At 46.3% G+C, this 18,018-nt stretch overlaps 1 protein-coding gene across 5 annotated transcripts in view; it reads left to right on the forward strand.

Annotated features, from left to right (window-relative positions):
• The first annotated feature begins 1,546 nt into the window (after positions 1-1,546).
• Positions 1,547-18,018, forward strand: part of MAF (MAF bZIP transcription factor) — a 336,721-nt gene continuing 320,249 nt past the window's right edge. For 3 of the 5 annotated variants that reach the window (XM_078062359.1, XM_078062361.1, XM_078062360.1), the window contains exons 1-2: positions 1,548-3,489; positions 15,982-16,042. In XM_078062359.1, the coding sequence (XP_077918485.1) occupies positions 2,369-3,489; positions 15,982-16,015 (1,155 nt within the window). In that variant the 5' untranslated portion in view covers positions 1,548-2,368 and the 3' untranslated portion in view covers positions 16,016-16,042. Of the gene's footprint in view, positions 3,490-7,004; positions 7,083-7,781; positions 7,922-15,981; positions 16,043-18,018 lie in introns of those variants that run through there. The other 2 variants (XM_078062362.1, XM_036084973.2) reach the window with 2 other exon arrangements.

Genomic DNA, 18,018 nt, shown 5'->3' on the forward strand with positions numbered 1-18,018 from the left:
AGCAGGCTTTTCAGATTTTTTTTTTTTTTTTAAGTGCGCCCTCCTAGCGTCTCCCCCTCCCGTAAAGTAAAATAAATATGATTAACACCAAATGCATTTCATTAATTGGAGGAATCAACAGTCTCAATATCCAAGTAGGCGGGCTGGTCTTCCAAACGCTGGGTCGGCTTGGCTCACGCTTGTTTTCCCCCCAGTAAATCTCGGTTTCTCCCGACTTGCCTATCGCTTTAAAATCTTAGAAACAGTTGTTGGTTCTTTCTTTTCTCTTTTCTGTTTCTTTCTTTCCTTTATCTTTTTTTTTTTTTTTTTTTGCATAAGCTTTAAAAGAATCGGTCTAGAAAACTGAATAGTTATTAGCATCTGCAACGGGGAGGGGGAGAAGCAGCCCCCCCACCCCACCCCCACTGTGGGTTTCCGGGCCGGTCCGAGAAACCGCGGTTTAAAACTTAACCCTTCGAGGGGTGCTGGCGAAGGCTGGGGTGTTGTTTCCCCCCAACACATACACCCCTTGCTCCTCTCCACGGCCAAGTCTGAAATAATTAAGTGAAATATGAAAGTGCAAAGGGCACGCGGGACCCTGATAAACAGGAGTCAGATTTCCTAAGGGGGTGGGTGTGCGTGTGTGAGAGAGAGAGAATGAGAGAGAGAAAGAAAAAGAGAGAGAGAGGAATATGAATATGAACCTCAAAGGCCAAACTCGGGCCAGTGTCGGAAGCCAGAGGGCTGAGCTGGGCTGACCCGGCTCCGAGCTTTCCCGGAGCTAACTCGCGTAGGCGTTTGCTCCCCCCAAGGGCACGCGACGCCAGCGGGCAGCCAGTCCCCGCGCGTAATGGCCCCTGGACAACTTATTTCCCCTCCTTCAAAGAGGGCGATAAAACGGGCTTTCTCCACGCGCGGACCCGGAGCCACTCGGGCTGCGCCCGGCGAGGCGGCGTCCTGCGCGCAGTCGGGACCCTGAGCCCCCCGCACCCCTGCGCCCCAGCGCGCGGGCCCCGGAGAGAGGGACAAAGAGTTTGCGCTCTTTGGCTCAAAGGGCCAAGTTTGAGGTCCCCGCACGGCTATGCTCGGGGAAGGCATGTTCCCCGGGCAGACACCTGGGTGCCAAGCAGGAGCAAGGTGGAGAAGATGCGGAGCGAATTCACAGTCCCGGGGATGGGGGCTGCCCGGGAAAGGGAGTCAGGCCAGTCCCCGCCGAGGGAGTGGAGGGCAAGCCGGCGCTCCGGAAGGCAGGCCTCTCTCGCGCTCCGAAGTAAAGCAAACCGGCCTCCTGGTCCTACCGGATTCCCGCAGTCCCTCTGAACTACTTCCCCTCTCACACCAAACTTTGCGCCGGGCTTTTCTCCCTCCCCGGGAGGCTGCGGCGCGGGAAGGGTTAAGCCTGCTTGTCCCAGCTGACAGTCAGCTGATTGGGCCCTGATTGACAGCCCCGAAAAGTTTCCTTGTTTCTATCTATTATGCTAATCGCGGCCGCTCTCGCCGCCTCCCATTGGCCCGGAGTACCAGTCAATTTCCCATTTGGGCCTGACGTCACAAGTGCTATAAAACTCAGCAATTGCTTTAAACTCTTCTTGCTGGATCAGAGGCTTTAAAATCTTTTTTCATCTTCGAGCTGTAGCTCGGGCTGCTCTTCGGCTCGGCCTCCCCCCTTTTGCTCTCTGCCTTGCTTTTCCCCAGGACTTCGCTATTTTGCTTTAAAAAAAAAAGGCAAGAAAGAACTAAACTCCCCCCTCCCTTTCCTCCAGCCGGGCTGCACCTCTGTCTTGCACTTTGCACGGAGAGAGCGCGCGAGGGAGAGAGAGGAAAGAGAAAAAAAAATAAAAAGAGCAGGCAGAAGAGAAGGCGAGAAGCATGAAGTGTTAACTCCCCCGTGCCAAGGCCCGCGCCGCCGGACAGCCGCCCGCCGCGCCTCCAGCCCCGAGCGGCCGCCGCGCGCGCCCCGCCTGCAGCCCGGGCCGGCGAGGCGAGCCCTCCTTATGCAAAGCGCGCAGCGGAGCGGCGAGCGGGGGACGCCGCGCACCCGGCCGGGCTCCTCCGGCTTCGCCGCCGCCGCCACCGCAGCCCGCGGAGGACCTTCCCGAGCCTGAAGCCGCCGGCTCGGCACGCACGGAGGCGAGCAGGCGAGGAGGGGCCGGGGCGAGTGAGCGAGCACATTGGCGTGAGCAGGGGGGAGGGAGGGCGGGCGCGGGGGGCGCGGGCAGGGCGGGGGGTGTGTGCGCGCTCGGAGGTTTCGGGCCAGCCACCGCCGCGCGAGCTAGAAGCGCCCCAGCCCGGCAAGCTGGCTCACCCGCTGGCCACCCAGCACAGCCCGCTGGCCCCTCTCCTGCAGCCCATCTGGCGGAGCGGCGGCGGCGGCGGCGGCGGCAGGAGAATGGCATCAGAACTGGCAATGAGCAACTCCGACCTGCCCACCAGTCCCCTGGCCATGGAATATGTTAATGACTTCGATCTGATGAAGTTTGAAGTGAAAAAGGAACCGGTGGAGACCGACCGCATCATCAGCCAGTGCGGCCGTCTCATCGCCGGGGGCTCGCTGTCCTCCACCCCCATGAGCACGCCGTGCAGCTCGGTGCCCCCTTCCCCCAGCTTCTCGGCGCCCAGCCCGGGCTCGGGCAGCGAGCAGAAGGCGCACCTGGAAGACTACTACTGGATGACCGGCTACCCGCAGCAGCTGAACCCGGAGGCGCTGGGCTTCAGCCCCGAGGACGCGGTTGAGGCGCTCATCAGCAACAGCCACCAGCTCCAGGGCGGCTTCGATGGCTACGCGCGCGGGGCGCAGCAGCTGGCCTCGGCGGCCGGGGCCGGCGCCGGCGCCTCCCTGGGCGGCAGCGGCGAGGAGATGGGCCCCGCCGCCGCCGTGGTGTCCGCCGTGATCGCCGCAGCCGCCGCGCAGAGCGGCGCGGGCCCGCACTACCACCACCACCACCACCACCACGCCGCCGGCCACCACCACCACCCGACGGCCGGCGCGCCCGGCACCGCGGGCAGCGCGTCCGCCTCGGCCGGTGGCGCGGGCGGCGCGGGCGGCGGTGGCCCGGCCAGCGCCGGCGGCGGCGGCGGCGGCGGCGGCGGCGGCGGCGGCGGGGGCGCGGCAGGGGCGGGGGGCGCCCTACACCCGCACCACGCCGCCGGCGGCCTGCACTTCGACGACCGCTTCTCCGACGAGCAGCTGGTGACCATGTCGGTGCGCGAGCTGAACCGGCAGCTGCGCGGGGTCAGCAAGGAGGAGGTGATCCGGCTGAAGCAGAAGAGGCGGACCCTGAAAAACCGTGGCTATGCCCAGTCCTGCCGCTTCAAGAGGGTGCAGCAGAGACACGTCCTGGAGTCCGAGAAGAACCAGCTGCTGCAGCAGGTCGACCACCTCAAGCAGGAGATCTCCAGGCTGGTGCGCGAGAGGGACGCGTACAAGGAGAAATACGAGAAGTTGGTGAGCAGCGGCTTCCGAGAAAACGGCTCCAGCAGCGACAACCCGTCCTCTCCCGAGTTTTTCATGTGAGTCTGACACGCGATCCCAGCTAGCCACCTTGATAAGTGCTCCGTGGGGGTCCGACTCGGGTGTGGGCTTGCTAGTTCCAGAGCCGTGCTCGCCGCCACCTCGCCCCCTCCCCTGCGGAGATTGCCCGATGCCCCTGCACACACACACACACACACACACACACACACAAACGCGCGCGCGCGCGCATACACACACAACACACACACACAACACACACACACCCTGCTCCCAGTTGGCGGTGGTGGTGGCTGTTTTTAAATGGGGAGGGAGTGGATGTCTGGCTCATGGATTGCCAATCTGAAATTCTCCATAACTTGCTAGCTTTTTATTTACGCCCCCCCCCACACACACACACAATGTTCAAAGATCTCAGCAGAGTTCTTCATGCTCACTTTTGAAGCCTGCATCATTCACAGTGTTGTTGTTTTTTTTTTCTTCAGTTCATGAGCTGGTGTTCATTTTCTGTGTGTGTGTGTTTTATTTTGTTTGGATTTTTTTTTTTAATTTTACTTTTTGGAGCTTGCTGTGTTGCCCTATTTCCCAACCTCCACCCTCATGCCCTCTTCACCCATCTCCTCAGAGATAAAAGAAAAAAAAAAAAAAGCTAAGTTTTTTTTCCTCCTCCTGAGTTCTTCATGTGAGATTGAGCTTGCAAAGGAAAAAAAATGTGAAATGTTATAGACTTGCAGCGCGCTGAGTACCATCGGGTTTTTTAGCATTGTTATGCTAAACTAGAGAAAAAAAATCCTCCTGAACCTGCCACAATCAAGCCTGCATCAGCCTTCTGGGTGTGACTTGTGAGTTTTGGCCTTATCATGCCAAATCTGAGAGTTTAGTCTGCCATTAAAAAACTCATTCTCATCTCATGCATTATTATGCTTGCTACTTTGTCTTAGCAACAATGAACTATAACTGTTTCAAAGACTTTATGGAAAAGAGACATTATATTAATAAAAAAAAAAAGCCTGCATGCTGGACATGTATGGTATAATTATTTTTTTTCTTTTTTTTTCCTTTTGGCTTGGAAATGGACGTTCGACGACTTATGGCATGGCATTCATACTTTTGTTTTAATTGCCTCATGACTTTTTTGAGTTCAGAACAAAAAAGTGCCACCCTAGAGCCTTCTTCCCATGAAAGTTTGCATCTGCTCCAAAACTGCTTTGAGTTACTGAGAACTTCAGCCTCCCATTGTAAATGCACTGAAGGCATTCCTTGTCAAAGATGCCAGAATGGGTTAAAAATTTAACATGGCAAACATTAAAAGAACTCTTAATGTTTTCTTTTTAATAAGAATGACACCCCACTTTGGGGACTAAAATTGTGCTGTTGCGGAAAGCAGTCTAAAATTTATTTTTTAAGAAAAAAAGAAATCTGCCCCGTTATTTTTGGTTTGTTTTATTTTTATTATTTTTTTTTTTTTTTTTTTTGGCTTTTGGTCATTGTCAAATGTGGAATGCTATGGGTTTCTAGTATATAATTTAATTCTAGTTTTTATAATCTGTTAGCCCAGTTAAAATGTATGCTACAGATAAAGGAATGTTATAGATAAATTTGAAAGAGTTAGGTCTGTTTAGCTGTAGATTTTTTAAAAGATTGATGCACTAAATTGTTTACTGTTGTGATGTTAAGGGGGGTAGAGTTTGCAAGGGGACTGTTTAAAAAAAGTAGCTTCTACAGCATGTGCTTGCAACTTAAATATAAGTTGGGTATGTGTAGTCTTTGCTATACCACTGACTGTATTGAAAACCAAAGTATTAAAGGGGAAACACCCCTGTTTATATCTGTAGGGGTATTTTACATTCAAAATGTATGTTTTTTTTTTTCAAATTTAAAGTATTTGGGACTGAATTGCACTAAGATATAACCTGCAAGCATATAATACAAAAAAATTTGCAAAACTGTTTAGAACGCTAATAAAATTTATGCAGTTATAAAAATGGCATTACTGCACAGTTTTAAGATGATGCAGATTTTTTTACAGTTGTATTGTGGTGCAGAACTGGATTTTCTGTAACTTAAAAAAAATCCACAGTTTTAAAGGCAATAATTAGTAAATGTTATTTTCAGGGACTGACATCCTGTCTTTAAAAAAAAAAATGAAAAGTAAATCTTACCACAATAAATATAAAAAAATCTTGTCAGTTACTTTTCTTTTACATATTTTGCTGTGCAAAATTGTTTTATATCTTGAGTTACTAACTAACCACGCGTGATGTTCCTATGTGCTTTTCTTTCATTTTCAATTCTGGTTATATCAAGAGAAAGAATAATCTACAATAATAAACTGCATTTTTTTTTTTTTTGATTCTGTGCTCAGTTTCTTAGTGTACAGTTTAACTGGGCCCAAAACCGCATTAGAAGTGTAAAATGCATCCTTTTCTCCAAAGGAAGAATTAATGGAGGTGTAGGGAGGCAATAAGTCAGGGTGAAACATAGGCTATTTTGTGAGGTGGGAGGCCAGTCCGTTTGAATAATTAGCAATATTTAATATAAATGTAAATTATGACCTCTCAAAATGCATCCCTCCCTCCCCCCCCCAACAAAGTCTTCAGTTTTCAAGTGAGTTGAGACATCATTGCCCTCTGGTGAAAACAAACAAACAAAAATCCCAACCAGAGAGTAGGGCCTTCTCAGCATTGTCCTCAGCTTCTGGTCCAGCAGCAAGCCCATCTAGAGAGAAATGGGCCAAGCAAAGAAGTCATGGCAGGAGGTGGCTTGGGCACATATGCATTTAATGGTAAAGATAAACAATTCTTGCCTTTTAGCTAAAATTGATTATTTTTCCTTCTTCCCTTATACACCATGATTTTCTTGTTAGCAAGGCCTGACCCAACTTAACATCAACACTTTGGACAAATCAAATTGTTTGTTTTTAACTTTGAAGGTCATTTGTCTTAAATAGGAAAAAGAAAAACCCACCCCTTACTTACATAACCCCAAGTACATATCTGGGTTTAAAACTGTGTTATTAAATCAAATTTCACAGTGAGTATTTAGCAGAGGGGGCCTCTCCACTTAGACAAGCTGACGATGATTTCAGATCACCTTAACTCCAGAAATATCAGGAAAAAGTAATGCCTTGACAGAATCAAGGCTGTGCTCTGATCAGTATTTACCCCCAAACAGGCTGTGTATCGGAGGCTCGCTTCAAAGATGACTTGGAAAGTCTTGAGCTACCTTCACTAACGGCGTTGACCTATTTTAAAATGACATAAATTCATGCAACTAATGTTACAAATTCATGCAGTTTGCACTCCTCATCAGCTTCCCCTAGAATGCTAAAAGAATGCTAGACAAAGCCAACACTGTTTTGAAAATATAGCCAAACACGATGACTTTCGTTTTATTTTGTTTTTGGTGTTTTTTGTTTTTGTTTTGTTTTGTTTTGTTGTTTTTTTAAGATAATACTGCAACTGAACGAAGGCCTTATTTTGAAGAAAACAGGTTGTGCTTGGCGCGGATGAGTTCTGGGCAGTTGATCACCCTGTCTTCCTTCCCCTTTTCACAGAACGCGAAGACAGTGTATACCCACTGCATTTTGACCTTCCTTTATGTGCCAGTTTGGATAGAACTCCTGACTCCACACGTAATTTTGCTTAACAAAAGTCTTCATAGTAAACGTACTTCCATGCGCTCGAAGTTAGCTCTTCTCTGCTTCTGAGGTTTGGGTTTTTTTTCTCTGATCCCAACGAGGAGATAGGCAGTTTCCCCCTCCAGGGGCAGAAACGGAGATATATCATTTATGCAAAAAGCTCAGCATCAGATGAAAAGCTCTCAGGCAAACACATTCTGAAAATAAGAGTGCCATTCAGGATGGACTCACTGCAGTCACCTCCTGAGGAACAGGACTTGGGAGAAAAATAGTTGTGCCACAATTAAGCATTTTGATAGGACTCGACAAGGCAGTTCACTATAATAAGTGGGTTTGGGCCCCAAACAGGAGAAAGCAGAGACGCGCTGTAGAAAATGGGGTTTGGGTGACTGGCTTTAAGAGAAGGTTAACTCCTTAGTGAAAGGCAGTTCTAGATAGAACCATGACTAAAAACTTTGAAATGTAATATGAGAGGCAAACACAAATACGTGTGTTTTGGGTGTTGTTTTTTGTTTTTTGTTTTTTGATTTTTTTTGACAAAGAAATCCTAAATTCTGCCTAAGTGCCCCTAGTAGAAATAAGTCTCTAAATTAAAAAAATAAATAAATTCTGTAAGGAAATCTAGCTTTTCCTTTCCACTGCATCTGAGTCTTTGTCTAAATAGTGTTAAAATTCCTTTCATTCCAATTACAGAACCGAGCCCACTCGCAAGTTGGAACCATCAGTGGGACACGCCACATTTTGGAAGCCCCAGCAATGTGTACTTACAGTGTATTCACAAAAAGACATTTCTGTGAGAACTGTACATTAAAAATTCATTATTATTGTTTGCAGCCTCAGAGCACACCCTGCCCCTGACTTCCGTTTAGTCTCCTTTTTGCAGAAAAATGACTGCGTTAGAGAGGAAGGGTAGTAGGTGTATAACCTCCGTGCTATGAACTCTGCCTCTGGTCCGAGGGTCTTTCTGTGCCAACCTAGAGGAAAGCACACGGGTGCTTCTGGCCTCACGGCGCTTGAAACTAAATAGGTGCCATTGTTGTCGACCTGCAAGATTAGTTTTTAAAATCCACTGAACTTTAAAGGAGATCTATATGTACATTTCTACAGAGAGAAGTTTCCCAGAAGGTAGCAGCTAGCGTTTTTGAAACATATGTAGATACGCACACTCTAAATAGTACTTTTTTACACTTCGTTGTTTCTCTGGCAGATAATTTTACTAAGAAGAAAAATATACTTGCCTCCCCTTCCCCAAGCAGATGCCATGGGCAGAAGCTTTAACCGAGCCCCAGCACCCTGGCTTTCTGGTAGGCCCTGGATAGTATTATATTTATCAGTGATGCCAAACGTGTTCATTTATCAGACATAGTTGTAAATGAAAACAGCGTGTGGTCAAATACAAAGTTAGTTAAACCACACCCTCCATGTGCTTTTTTCTCTACTTCTCTGCCCCCAGGCCATTCACAAAATCACCTGCCTTGTGTTTCCCTACTTTTTGCACCTTTTCTTTTGTTAAAAAAAAAAAATGTGTAACAATTTTTCACACTGTATCTGACATATTAATAGATCAACATCAAAATAGGCAGAGGTTCTTCCTTCTAGGTGAGGAAATGATGTCTAGATACCATGTTTATCCACCTCAATGCCATAACCACCTGGGCCCCCTTTCAACACGGGCTGCTCCAAATAACTATTTATTATGGAATGCAAGATTCTAACGCCCCTGATCTTTCCTCCCTTCTCCCTTTACCCCCATAGTTTTTATTTAGTAATATCAATTCTAGATGCTTCTGTTCTTGTAGAGGACCTCCCCTATGCCAAACCACCAGCTTTCCTGCTCAACACGATGAACAGAGAGGGCCAGGCGGCAGCCCCCCTCGCAAACATGGGCCACGGCTGCCTCCGTAGCTGTGTCCCCAGCACGCCCCTGTCTAGATAACAAGTTGCCTCTGACAAAGGTTGCCAGAGTGGAGTACATTGGGAGGCTTTTTGTTGATGTTGCTGTTGCTTTGTTTAGGACAACTTACTTCCGTATTCACACACTCTTGGCTTTAGAAAATGTACTCCTCCGGTCTTCTAGGCCAATCAATATTTTTAAAAGTCGGCTTGCCACACAGGTGTCTCTATTTTTTGCCTGTCAGTAGGTAAAGCCTAACTGAGGCAGGTTGGAGGCTAAAATACATGAGTGACAACCTTCAGCCATCTGACTTCTGTGCCAGGAAAACACAGCGCCAGGCTCCTGGCCTTACTTTTCACGTAAACACGCATGAGTGGAATGAGAGGCCAGATTCCTCTGCTCTAGATGGCTGATTTGCAAGGCTCCCCACTGCGATTTACTTTCATTTGATTTTTTAAAAATCACATTGCCCCTTCCTAAGAAGACCTGTCTTGGTTTTTTTAGGGGAAGATTTATCTACAGGGATAGGCTCTCATTTCCACCGCTTCTGATTATTCCTTGGGATGCTGAATGAATAATTGGGAGTCGGTGTCTTCCTTGTGGTTTTGAGGAAAATAAGAGAAACCTGAAGTTTGTTCTCACTCTTGGCTCATCCTAAATCTGAAAGATGCCCCAAGTCCAAGGCAGGGTGTAGAGGGGCCATCTGTATGGAAGGTGGTCCGGGGTCCAGCCCACCCCCCCAGTCAGGATTTGTTTGTTTGTTTTTGCACTTGTTTTAAAAACAGAGCCAGGAGTCTTAACCCACCTTCTGATAACACTGCTTTTCTCACTTTTGATATAAATCTTCAAACCCTAGACATCAAACAGCCCCAGAAAAGGGGAATTCTCTCTAAGCCTTGCTCCGCCCCAGCTCCTGAACAAACCCAGCTCTGTCTAGCCCTTTTTCTCCAGCGGGGGTAGGGGACAGGGTGAGAGAATTTCAGTCCCCCAGGCTGTCTCATGATTGTCCGGGCATAAAGAAGTACAGTCCTGCAACAATGCGGGAACATCTTTATCCTTTAGAGAGGGACAAAACAAAAAACAAAGCAAATCAAATTGCTCTGCACGAAGGCGTAGCAAAACCCCAGGCTCCTGTTCTCTGCACCCTCTGTGGGCGGTGAGAAATGAGGGGAGGAAGAGAGAAGGGTGGGGAGGACATTGAAGGCAAGAGTCCCAGGGATAATCCCAGTTGCCAGTCTGAATTTCACTTGCTCACTGGCCAAAGGCAGGCCCAGCGTATACATGGACCAGGTACAAACGAGGTTCGACTGTCCATTCCATTCCCAACCGCTCCACATGTGTTTCCTTTTTGAAAACAATTTTAGAGCTTAAACCCAAACTCAGAAATCTGGGGAAATTGTTAATGTCTTAAATTTGGGGGCATTTAGAAATATATCCATCTGCAATTTTATAGCGGTGACGTTTTGGATCAGTCAGACCCGCTATGCCAATATTCATATGGTCCCACAATAGGTTTTAGGCATCAGGATAGTCTTTATTGTTTAAATTCGAAAGCCCTTTATGTGTGTTTGTGTGTGTGTGTGTGTGTGTGTGTGTGTGTGTGTCTTCCATAAGTTTGCCCGCTATAATAAGACTGAGATAGAAAGGACACATCGATAGCACACAGAAATCAGATCTTCATATGAATTTGCATCAGAGTTGGACAGTTTTAAGAAACTCACAAAGCACATTTTCCACAGAGGTTATGACCGGAATGCACAGTCCCTTACTCAAATCATAATCATCTGAGCACCTCTACCCTTGTTCAACAAAATTCATTCTCTTTTCCTTTCTTTTTGTGAAATAACATTTTTTCCCTATAATTAGGACTTTGGATTGCAAAATCACATTCCTCTCTTCTCCACAGATTCTTGGATCTTTAGTTACGATTAGAAAGGGGCATTAATTCAGGAAGGGAGGATGAGGGAGGGGTGTTTGTGGACATTTGGGAAGAGGAGGGGAGGAGAGGAAATAGTTCTGTGTTCACCCCCAACACCCCTCAGCCCCCGCCCAGCCCAGGCCTGGGTGTGAGCTACATGCAGGGGATTCAGATTCTGAATTTACTCTAAATATTCTGATCACCAACCTTGAGCATTTCCCAGCTAAGATTCCAAAACATGGTTTTTCCTTGTGGTTGGTTCTTTCAGTTAGGGAATAGGAGAGGCCATGAAATCTTACAGAACCGGGCAGGGAGGCTTGAAAACTGCTCTTCTGAGAGAACCCCCAAGGATGGTTGTGAAGGGGATCCTGAGCTGAAAACTCCCGTCAGCAGTGCAGATCTGCTTGTGCAACCAGGATTTGCCCCTGTTCTATGTGACCTCATCCACTTCTGGAAGCCCATAGAAGTGGGTTTCTGGCCTTCTTTGGGGCGTTCTCCAGAAGGAAAGCAGGCCTGAGGATCCCGGGACAGTAGGTGATTCCAAACTAGGCCAGCGGAGCAGAGAACAGGAAGAGGCCAGTGTGCAGGGCTGGGGGAGTACTGCTAACAGTAGCCAACCTTGGCTTAGGATCCCAATCCAGGGATCAAAGCTAGGACTGTCCCAGGGCTCCACCTCCCACCAGAAAGGATCTGCTTGCCTGGTGACTGACAGGCAACTGGCAGACCCCGGAGATCCCCAGGATTCCTAAATGCAATACCCATGTTCTGAGCTCCAGGGCTGTGGCCTCTTACCACCTGACCCTTGCCCCATTCCAGTGCCCTCTCTGTAATATTTACCACCTCTTTCTCCCATGCCTAGTTGCCCAGGGCCATCCGAGACTTAGAGGTCACTGCCCTGGGGCCAGAAAGCAGTGCCTAAGCTGAGGCCTTGGACGCATTAAATCACTTCTGCCCCAGTTTAGGTGCAGGGAAGGGCAGGGCTGGAGCAAAGGGCTGGCCAGCAGGGCCCCGAGAGCGCGTGGTTCTGGAATGTTTAGCACTGGCTGCAGAGGGTGGTGACAAGGGTCTTGAAACCTGGACTTGAAGGAGGTGAAGGCCTGCCCATCTCTCCGTTTCCTTGCCCCCCACCCCACACATGCTCCGTTCTGGCCCTGGCCCTGCATACACTTGCTCTGCGGGGGGGGCCCCTTCGCCCTGGGCAAGGCTGTCCCCGCGAGCTGCTGGGGATGAGTGGAGTCAGGTGCGCTCCCCACCCTGGGGGTCCCTGGCTGCTCGGGGCAGGTGCGGAAGGACAAAAGGCAGGAACCGCGGGGGCGGGTCCCAGACGCTGCCTGAGGTCACGGGGCAGTCAATCCCTGCTCTCCCCAAGCCCTTGGCTGCGCCCCCGGAAGCCGGCACGCTCCTGGACACCGGCCACGGGGCTCCCCTCTGAGATGCCCAAGATACCTCCCGGCGCCCGGAGGGGGGGCGGCGCCAACTGCGACCCTCCTCAGTCCGAGCGCGCCCCAGTGCCCCGCGCCCACCGGGCGTCCACGCCCCAGCAGCGGCCTCGGATTTGTATTGGAATTTGGTTTAATTTTCCAAGAGGACTGCCCTGGCCCAAGCGGAGCGCCTTGGTCATCAAAACTGCCAGTTCTGCTGCGCTCCTGGGTGGGTGCCGAGAGGGAGGGAGCGGGGTTCAGTCCTAAAAGGCTCCACCCCTCACCCTGGGACCCTCGCCCCTCCCGCGTGAGCCGCCCCAGGATCCTGAAGATCAGCCGCTGCTCCAGATCATTTGATTTTTACTCTATTAATTTTCCGGCCTATTTTTCAGATCGTTTTTCCTGCTCTGGTTAGAGAAGGGGGGGGGGGAAAGAGAAAGGAAAGAAGGAAATCCAGATAGCATTTTAGGATCTTCATAGAAATCTCGATATGTTTGGGGTTTTCCGTAGTATAGTTTGATGCTCATTGTAAAGGAAAGCCAGTCAAACAAACTTTATTAGGATTTCGACAACAGCTCCAGCATGAGGGTCTTGCTTGCATTCTCAGATTTTTAACACAGTTCTAGTCCAATTTTGGGCCCCAGGAACTGTTTTTAGGAGGACAGATTTTAAAACTACTAGTGGCAGAAAGGAGCCATTCCCTGTAGGGCCTTTTTCTTATTGGGACCCTCAGTTTTTTTAGAGCCTCAAACACGGAGGCAAGTAACATTGCACTTTCTGAACTAGGTCTCTTTTTTCTTTTCTTCGGGATGGATTCATTAATGTGCAGATAAATATGTTGAAACTAAAACAATGGTCTTAGCCTCTGAGACACTTTTACACTGTCAAATTACACTAAAACCCTTTTTGATAGAATGGGGGGAAATGTGTAATAATCATGCTAAGATTAAATCTGTTAAAAGATGGTATTTGAGTCTTTCCATTTGCAAGCAATGAATGCAACGTATTCTTTCATCTGCCATCTATCTATCCATCTATCTATCTATCTATGATCTGCTAAATACCTACCTATTTATGGAGCCCTTTAAAGTAACCCATTGTAGAGGGAGAAGCTATTAAAAGATCAATCTGCAGTGTCCACGTTATGAAATAAAAATGATCACATGACAGAGTTAACCTGTCAACTCCATATTTCGGTAGGCATGAGCAAACCTAGTCTGAAATGTCCATCTTAGAATGATCTGCCCATAAAACCTTCGCCCACTTGGTGCGATGCAGGTCAGTGCAGAGGTGCAAGCTGACCATCTCTCTGTAGCATGTTTTCAGGGTGCACCGTCCATGTTAACTCCCTGAACTGTATGGGTACCCAGATCTATTAAAATCTTCCTTGGAATATCACTGCATGTTCCTACGCTATTTTAAAAATACTATTTAATCATTAGGTAAATATCTCCAGCCTTTAGAGGCCCTGTGCTGTCAGACGTATAGCTTGGACTACACTATGGCGGTCTAGCTCAAAAACCTCTGCTCCCCTTCCCATGTGAGACCCCCTTGCCCCCACCACTCTTCCCTGATGACTAGCCTGGGTGAAGCTGATGAGAACAGAGAAACCGCATTGCCTTTTGGACTCTATTCAGGTGTGCAAACAGAATCTCCCCCCCCCCCCCAGCCCTTTTGAAAGTAAATGCCTTGATAACAGGATGGGTTGCCGGATGGCCAAAGAGTAGAGGTCATCTTGGGGAAAATGACACCAATGATCTAAAAAGGACATCTACTTTATGAGATTATAGGCGAGATGCCAAATATCACATTTAATGAGGCCTGATTCTTTTTCTCCAAAAATAACAGAGACTATCAATGAGACAGTCAGGAATGCAAAGGGGCATTTTGCAAGGCCTATGTTCAATTATTGCTTTGTAATATTTTTCCAAAATTGAAAAATGCCTCACGAGTATATGATCTCATGTAAATACCCCTTGCAGAAGCTTAACATATGTTTGCACTGCCTCAAAGGAATTACAAAAATATTCTTTCCACAATCTCTTAAGCTTTTAAACTATTCACTTGCATTTCTAAAAGAATCTGTTGTTCCTAAAGATTTAAAAAGAAGAAGAAGAACCTTCTATGGGAAGGGTTTTTGTTTGTTTATTAGTTTTTTAGAGATTAGCCATCTGAACTTCAAATGGAGAACAATTGATAATACTGGTAACACTTCCAGGTTTAAAATTTAAGTGTGTTTCTTTCTTTCTTTTTTCTTTCTTTCTTTCTTTCCTTCCTTCTTTTTTCTTTTCTTTTTTTGCATAGAAATAATATATTTAGCAAAGATTAACGGATACTATTACATGAAGAAAAGTATTCTGTACTGTAAGGTTTTCAAGGCATTTCTAACAAGAGGTGTGAATGAAGGCACGTGATGTATTTGGGGCAGCCCTGACAGATACAAGAGTACAAATTTGTTTATCCAAGTGTTTTAATGCAGAGTTATATCGTCCAGAGAGAGGACATTCAAAATTAAGTGGCAAAGTTATGCTCAATGAAAATTTAAGTCAAGAAAGATTTTTACATGCAGTTACAGCTGCCTACAGATTTCAGCATATGTGTGTGTGTATAGTAGATTTGTTCATACCAATTATAAGGTAATCCAAATAACAGTGTGGGGGATTAAAGAAAAATAAGTGAATATCCATCTCGGGGAAAAAAAAATTAGATTGACTTGCTAGTTTATCGCAGTTATTGTACACAGATTTGCTGTAACCATGTTGAATTTTTAAAATTAGATTTTAAATGTATTTTGACAGTCTGAACTTGTATGGTGTGACTAACTATAGGGAGAAATGACAGGTCTGCTTTGTTATTAAACTGCTGTCTGGAAAATATTGGACTCCGTACAGTAAATGATAATTATTTTGCCACTTACATTAGTACAGCTAATAGCAATAAGGGTTTTTTGAACCATAGAAAGCTAACTACTTTGATTTACTGTGCTTTGTTATTCACTGTGAAGCAAAAAGACTTTTTTTTTTAAAGCAACCTCATTTTCATATCATGGTTCTAAGCATTCCCTGCTACTAATTTAAACGGAGAGGAAGTTAATAAATAAAAGGGTGGTATCTAAATGTTTCTATTTGTTAAGAGAACATTTGCAATTAAGGTCAGCGGTACCAGCAGAATAGACCAGAGCAACGGAGGAGGAGGGGGAAGATGGAAGAGAATGGGCCCCAGTAAAGACCCAGGGGCAGCTGGACCAGTGGGGTTCTCTGAGGGATGGGCAGTCTGTGACCACTTGAGAGATGCCCATCAGAGACCCTTCAGATCCTCCCCACTGTGACCCCGGAATGACTCAGTTCTCTGAACTGAGGACAACTTCAAAGCTGATCCAGGCTGCCAGGCCCGTGAGTTTCTCTATCTCAGCCTCCCCGGGGTGGGAGCAGTCGTCAGAGGGGGTGACCTTGCGTTCCATGTCATTCTCTTCCATGTGAACCCCTCCTCTGGCAGGTCTGAGGCCAGGATGCCAAAGCAAGCGGAGCTAAATCCCTCTTCTTTGGGTCTAATTCTGCCTTTTTTCATAGATAGCTAGGCTGCCTTTAACATACTGTCCTTGAAACCTTCTTCATGGTTATTAATTACCCTTTGTTTATTTTAATATATTTACTAAATCAGGTACCCAAGGGAATCCTCTGCATCAGTGATGTGAAAAACGCTGTTGCCCGAAGTCAAAGAGGTACATCTTGATTTCTGATTTGCATGTGCTTGTTTCGATGAGTTTTCCATGAGGGGGATAGCAAGCAAGCAAGGAATGCTGATAAACCCTTAGGCGTGAAAAGCTCCTGCTTTAGTAATTTGAGTACTTGGGTTTCACGTGGAACATAGATGGTGATCCTGGGGGGACCAGCATGCATGTGTGTCTGTATTTATCTCATTACGTAGGTGTGGTGTACAGAGTACTTAATCTCGTCTGAGGAAACCCCACATCTTTAGCCTTAACCAGCATGAATCTCTTGACACTCACAGAGCTAGTCCTTCTGCTTGAATGTCAGACCATTTGGGTGAGCCTGGGCAACTAGCATCCGTGGTCCTTGGCTGGCTTTACCGGGGCCTCGTAAACATTCCTAATTTTCAGCCTCTTGAAATTCACTCCATACTCACATTTGGAAAATTCGGTGTCATTTTAAAGCACAGTGTGTCCCCCATTTCTGTATCCAAATGTGACTTTGGAACCACTTCCCACCTCAACTGTAGGCAGAAGGAGAGCACAGGAGACGGGTGGGGGGCAGATATCTGATTTTCATCTACTAAAAAAAAAAAAAAAGAAATTAAGATATTTAAATGAGTTTTCAATTTTAAGTATCCCAGGGTGAATTTAATAATGAAACCTCTTCGTTTAGAAAACTAGTCCAACACTTGTACACCAATAATTATTATTGTCATTGTTTTATGTATTCTTGTTACCTCTTATTGGCTAACGGAACAAAGTTTGATTTCTTTTTCATTAAAAAAATTGCTTGCTGAGAAATATGCATGAAATACGGTTTTTGATTTCTAGAGAACCTGAGGAGGGGGGCAAAAGTCACACTGTCAAACTGCTACTCTTTGCAAAGGAAACACTTTAAGGATCCAATGAATCCAAGAATGTTGGAAACCAGAACCCCATTTTCTCCCATTATTCAAAAGTAGTATCTGATGACTTACTTTTACACACTGCTTGAATAACTGGACTGTGAATATTTAACTATGATTTCTTTCCTAGCTTTATACAAAATTAACATTTTCCTGAATAGGCTCGTACATAGATTTTAACTCGATGTTATACCTTTGGGATTAATTTGAGTGTCCACGTGTGTGCATGCAGTACAATACTTTATTCTTCTTGTTTTTATTCCTTTCTTTTGTCTCTATCTTTATAATTGGAATTTGAAAACCATCTATTAAATATGATGATCTAGGCCCACTGGCAGGTTTTGTTACATTGAAACCATCCATTTTGAGCAAAGAGTTAATGAACTTTTAAGGCGAGGTTCACACTGGTCCTGACCCTCCTGGTAATTTTTCATATAAGGTTACTGGTGGGAGAGAAATCAAATTTTATCTGTGAACTTGATTGACAGGTGAGAGCAAGGAAGAGAAAGGCATTTGGTCAGATGGGGAATCTGGGGGGAGGAGGACAATTCCTCTGAGTTACTCCGTGATATTAGATATTATAAGCGGACATATGAAAAGTTCAATACTTGATACTCTTGGGAGAGTTACTTGGTGTATATTCAGAAAGTCACTTTGGCTAAGGGATTTTAGTAGTGAAAGCCCAAAATGGAGAACTGCTAGCCTTCTTCTCTCTTGCTAATTTCCACTACGTATAGCTTCGTGGCTTATTTCTGGCAATTTTCTAGCTAGAGTATGAAAATTAAACCACAAACCATTTGGGGAGCTGTATAATTACCTTTCATTTATTCTCAGAAACACAGTCTAGATTATATTATGGTTCTTGGGCATATTACAAAATATCCCTCCTAAGCGGTATCGTAAAAAAGATTAAATTCTCCTTTTCTGTAGCATCCCTTGATCCTGACTAACATTTTCCATCAGCGCATGTTATAGCTTAACATACACAAATCTACCCAATGCATGATTTATCAAGGTTGTGCCTTCTAAGGAAGGTCTTCTCATATGAACGCCCATGGAGACAACTGCACACTGCTATTT

This window comes from Halichoerus grypus, chromosome 15 (genome assembly GCF_964656455.1).
Source record: "Halichoerus grypus chromosome 15, mHalGry1.hap1.1, whole genome shotgun sequence".
Classification (NCBI taxonomy): domain Eukaryota; kingdom Metazoa; phylum Chordata; class Mammalia; order Carnivora; family Phocidae; genus Halichoerus; species Halichoerus grypus.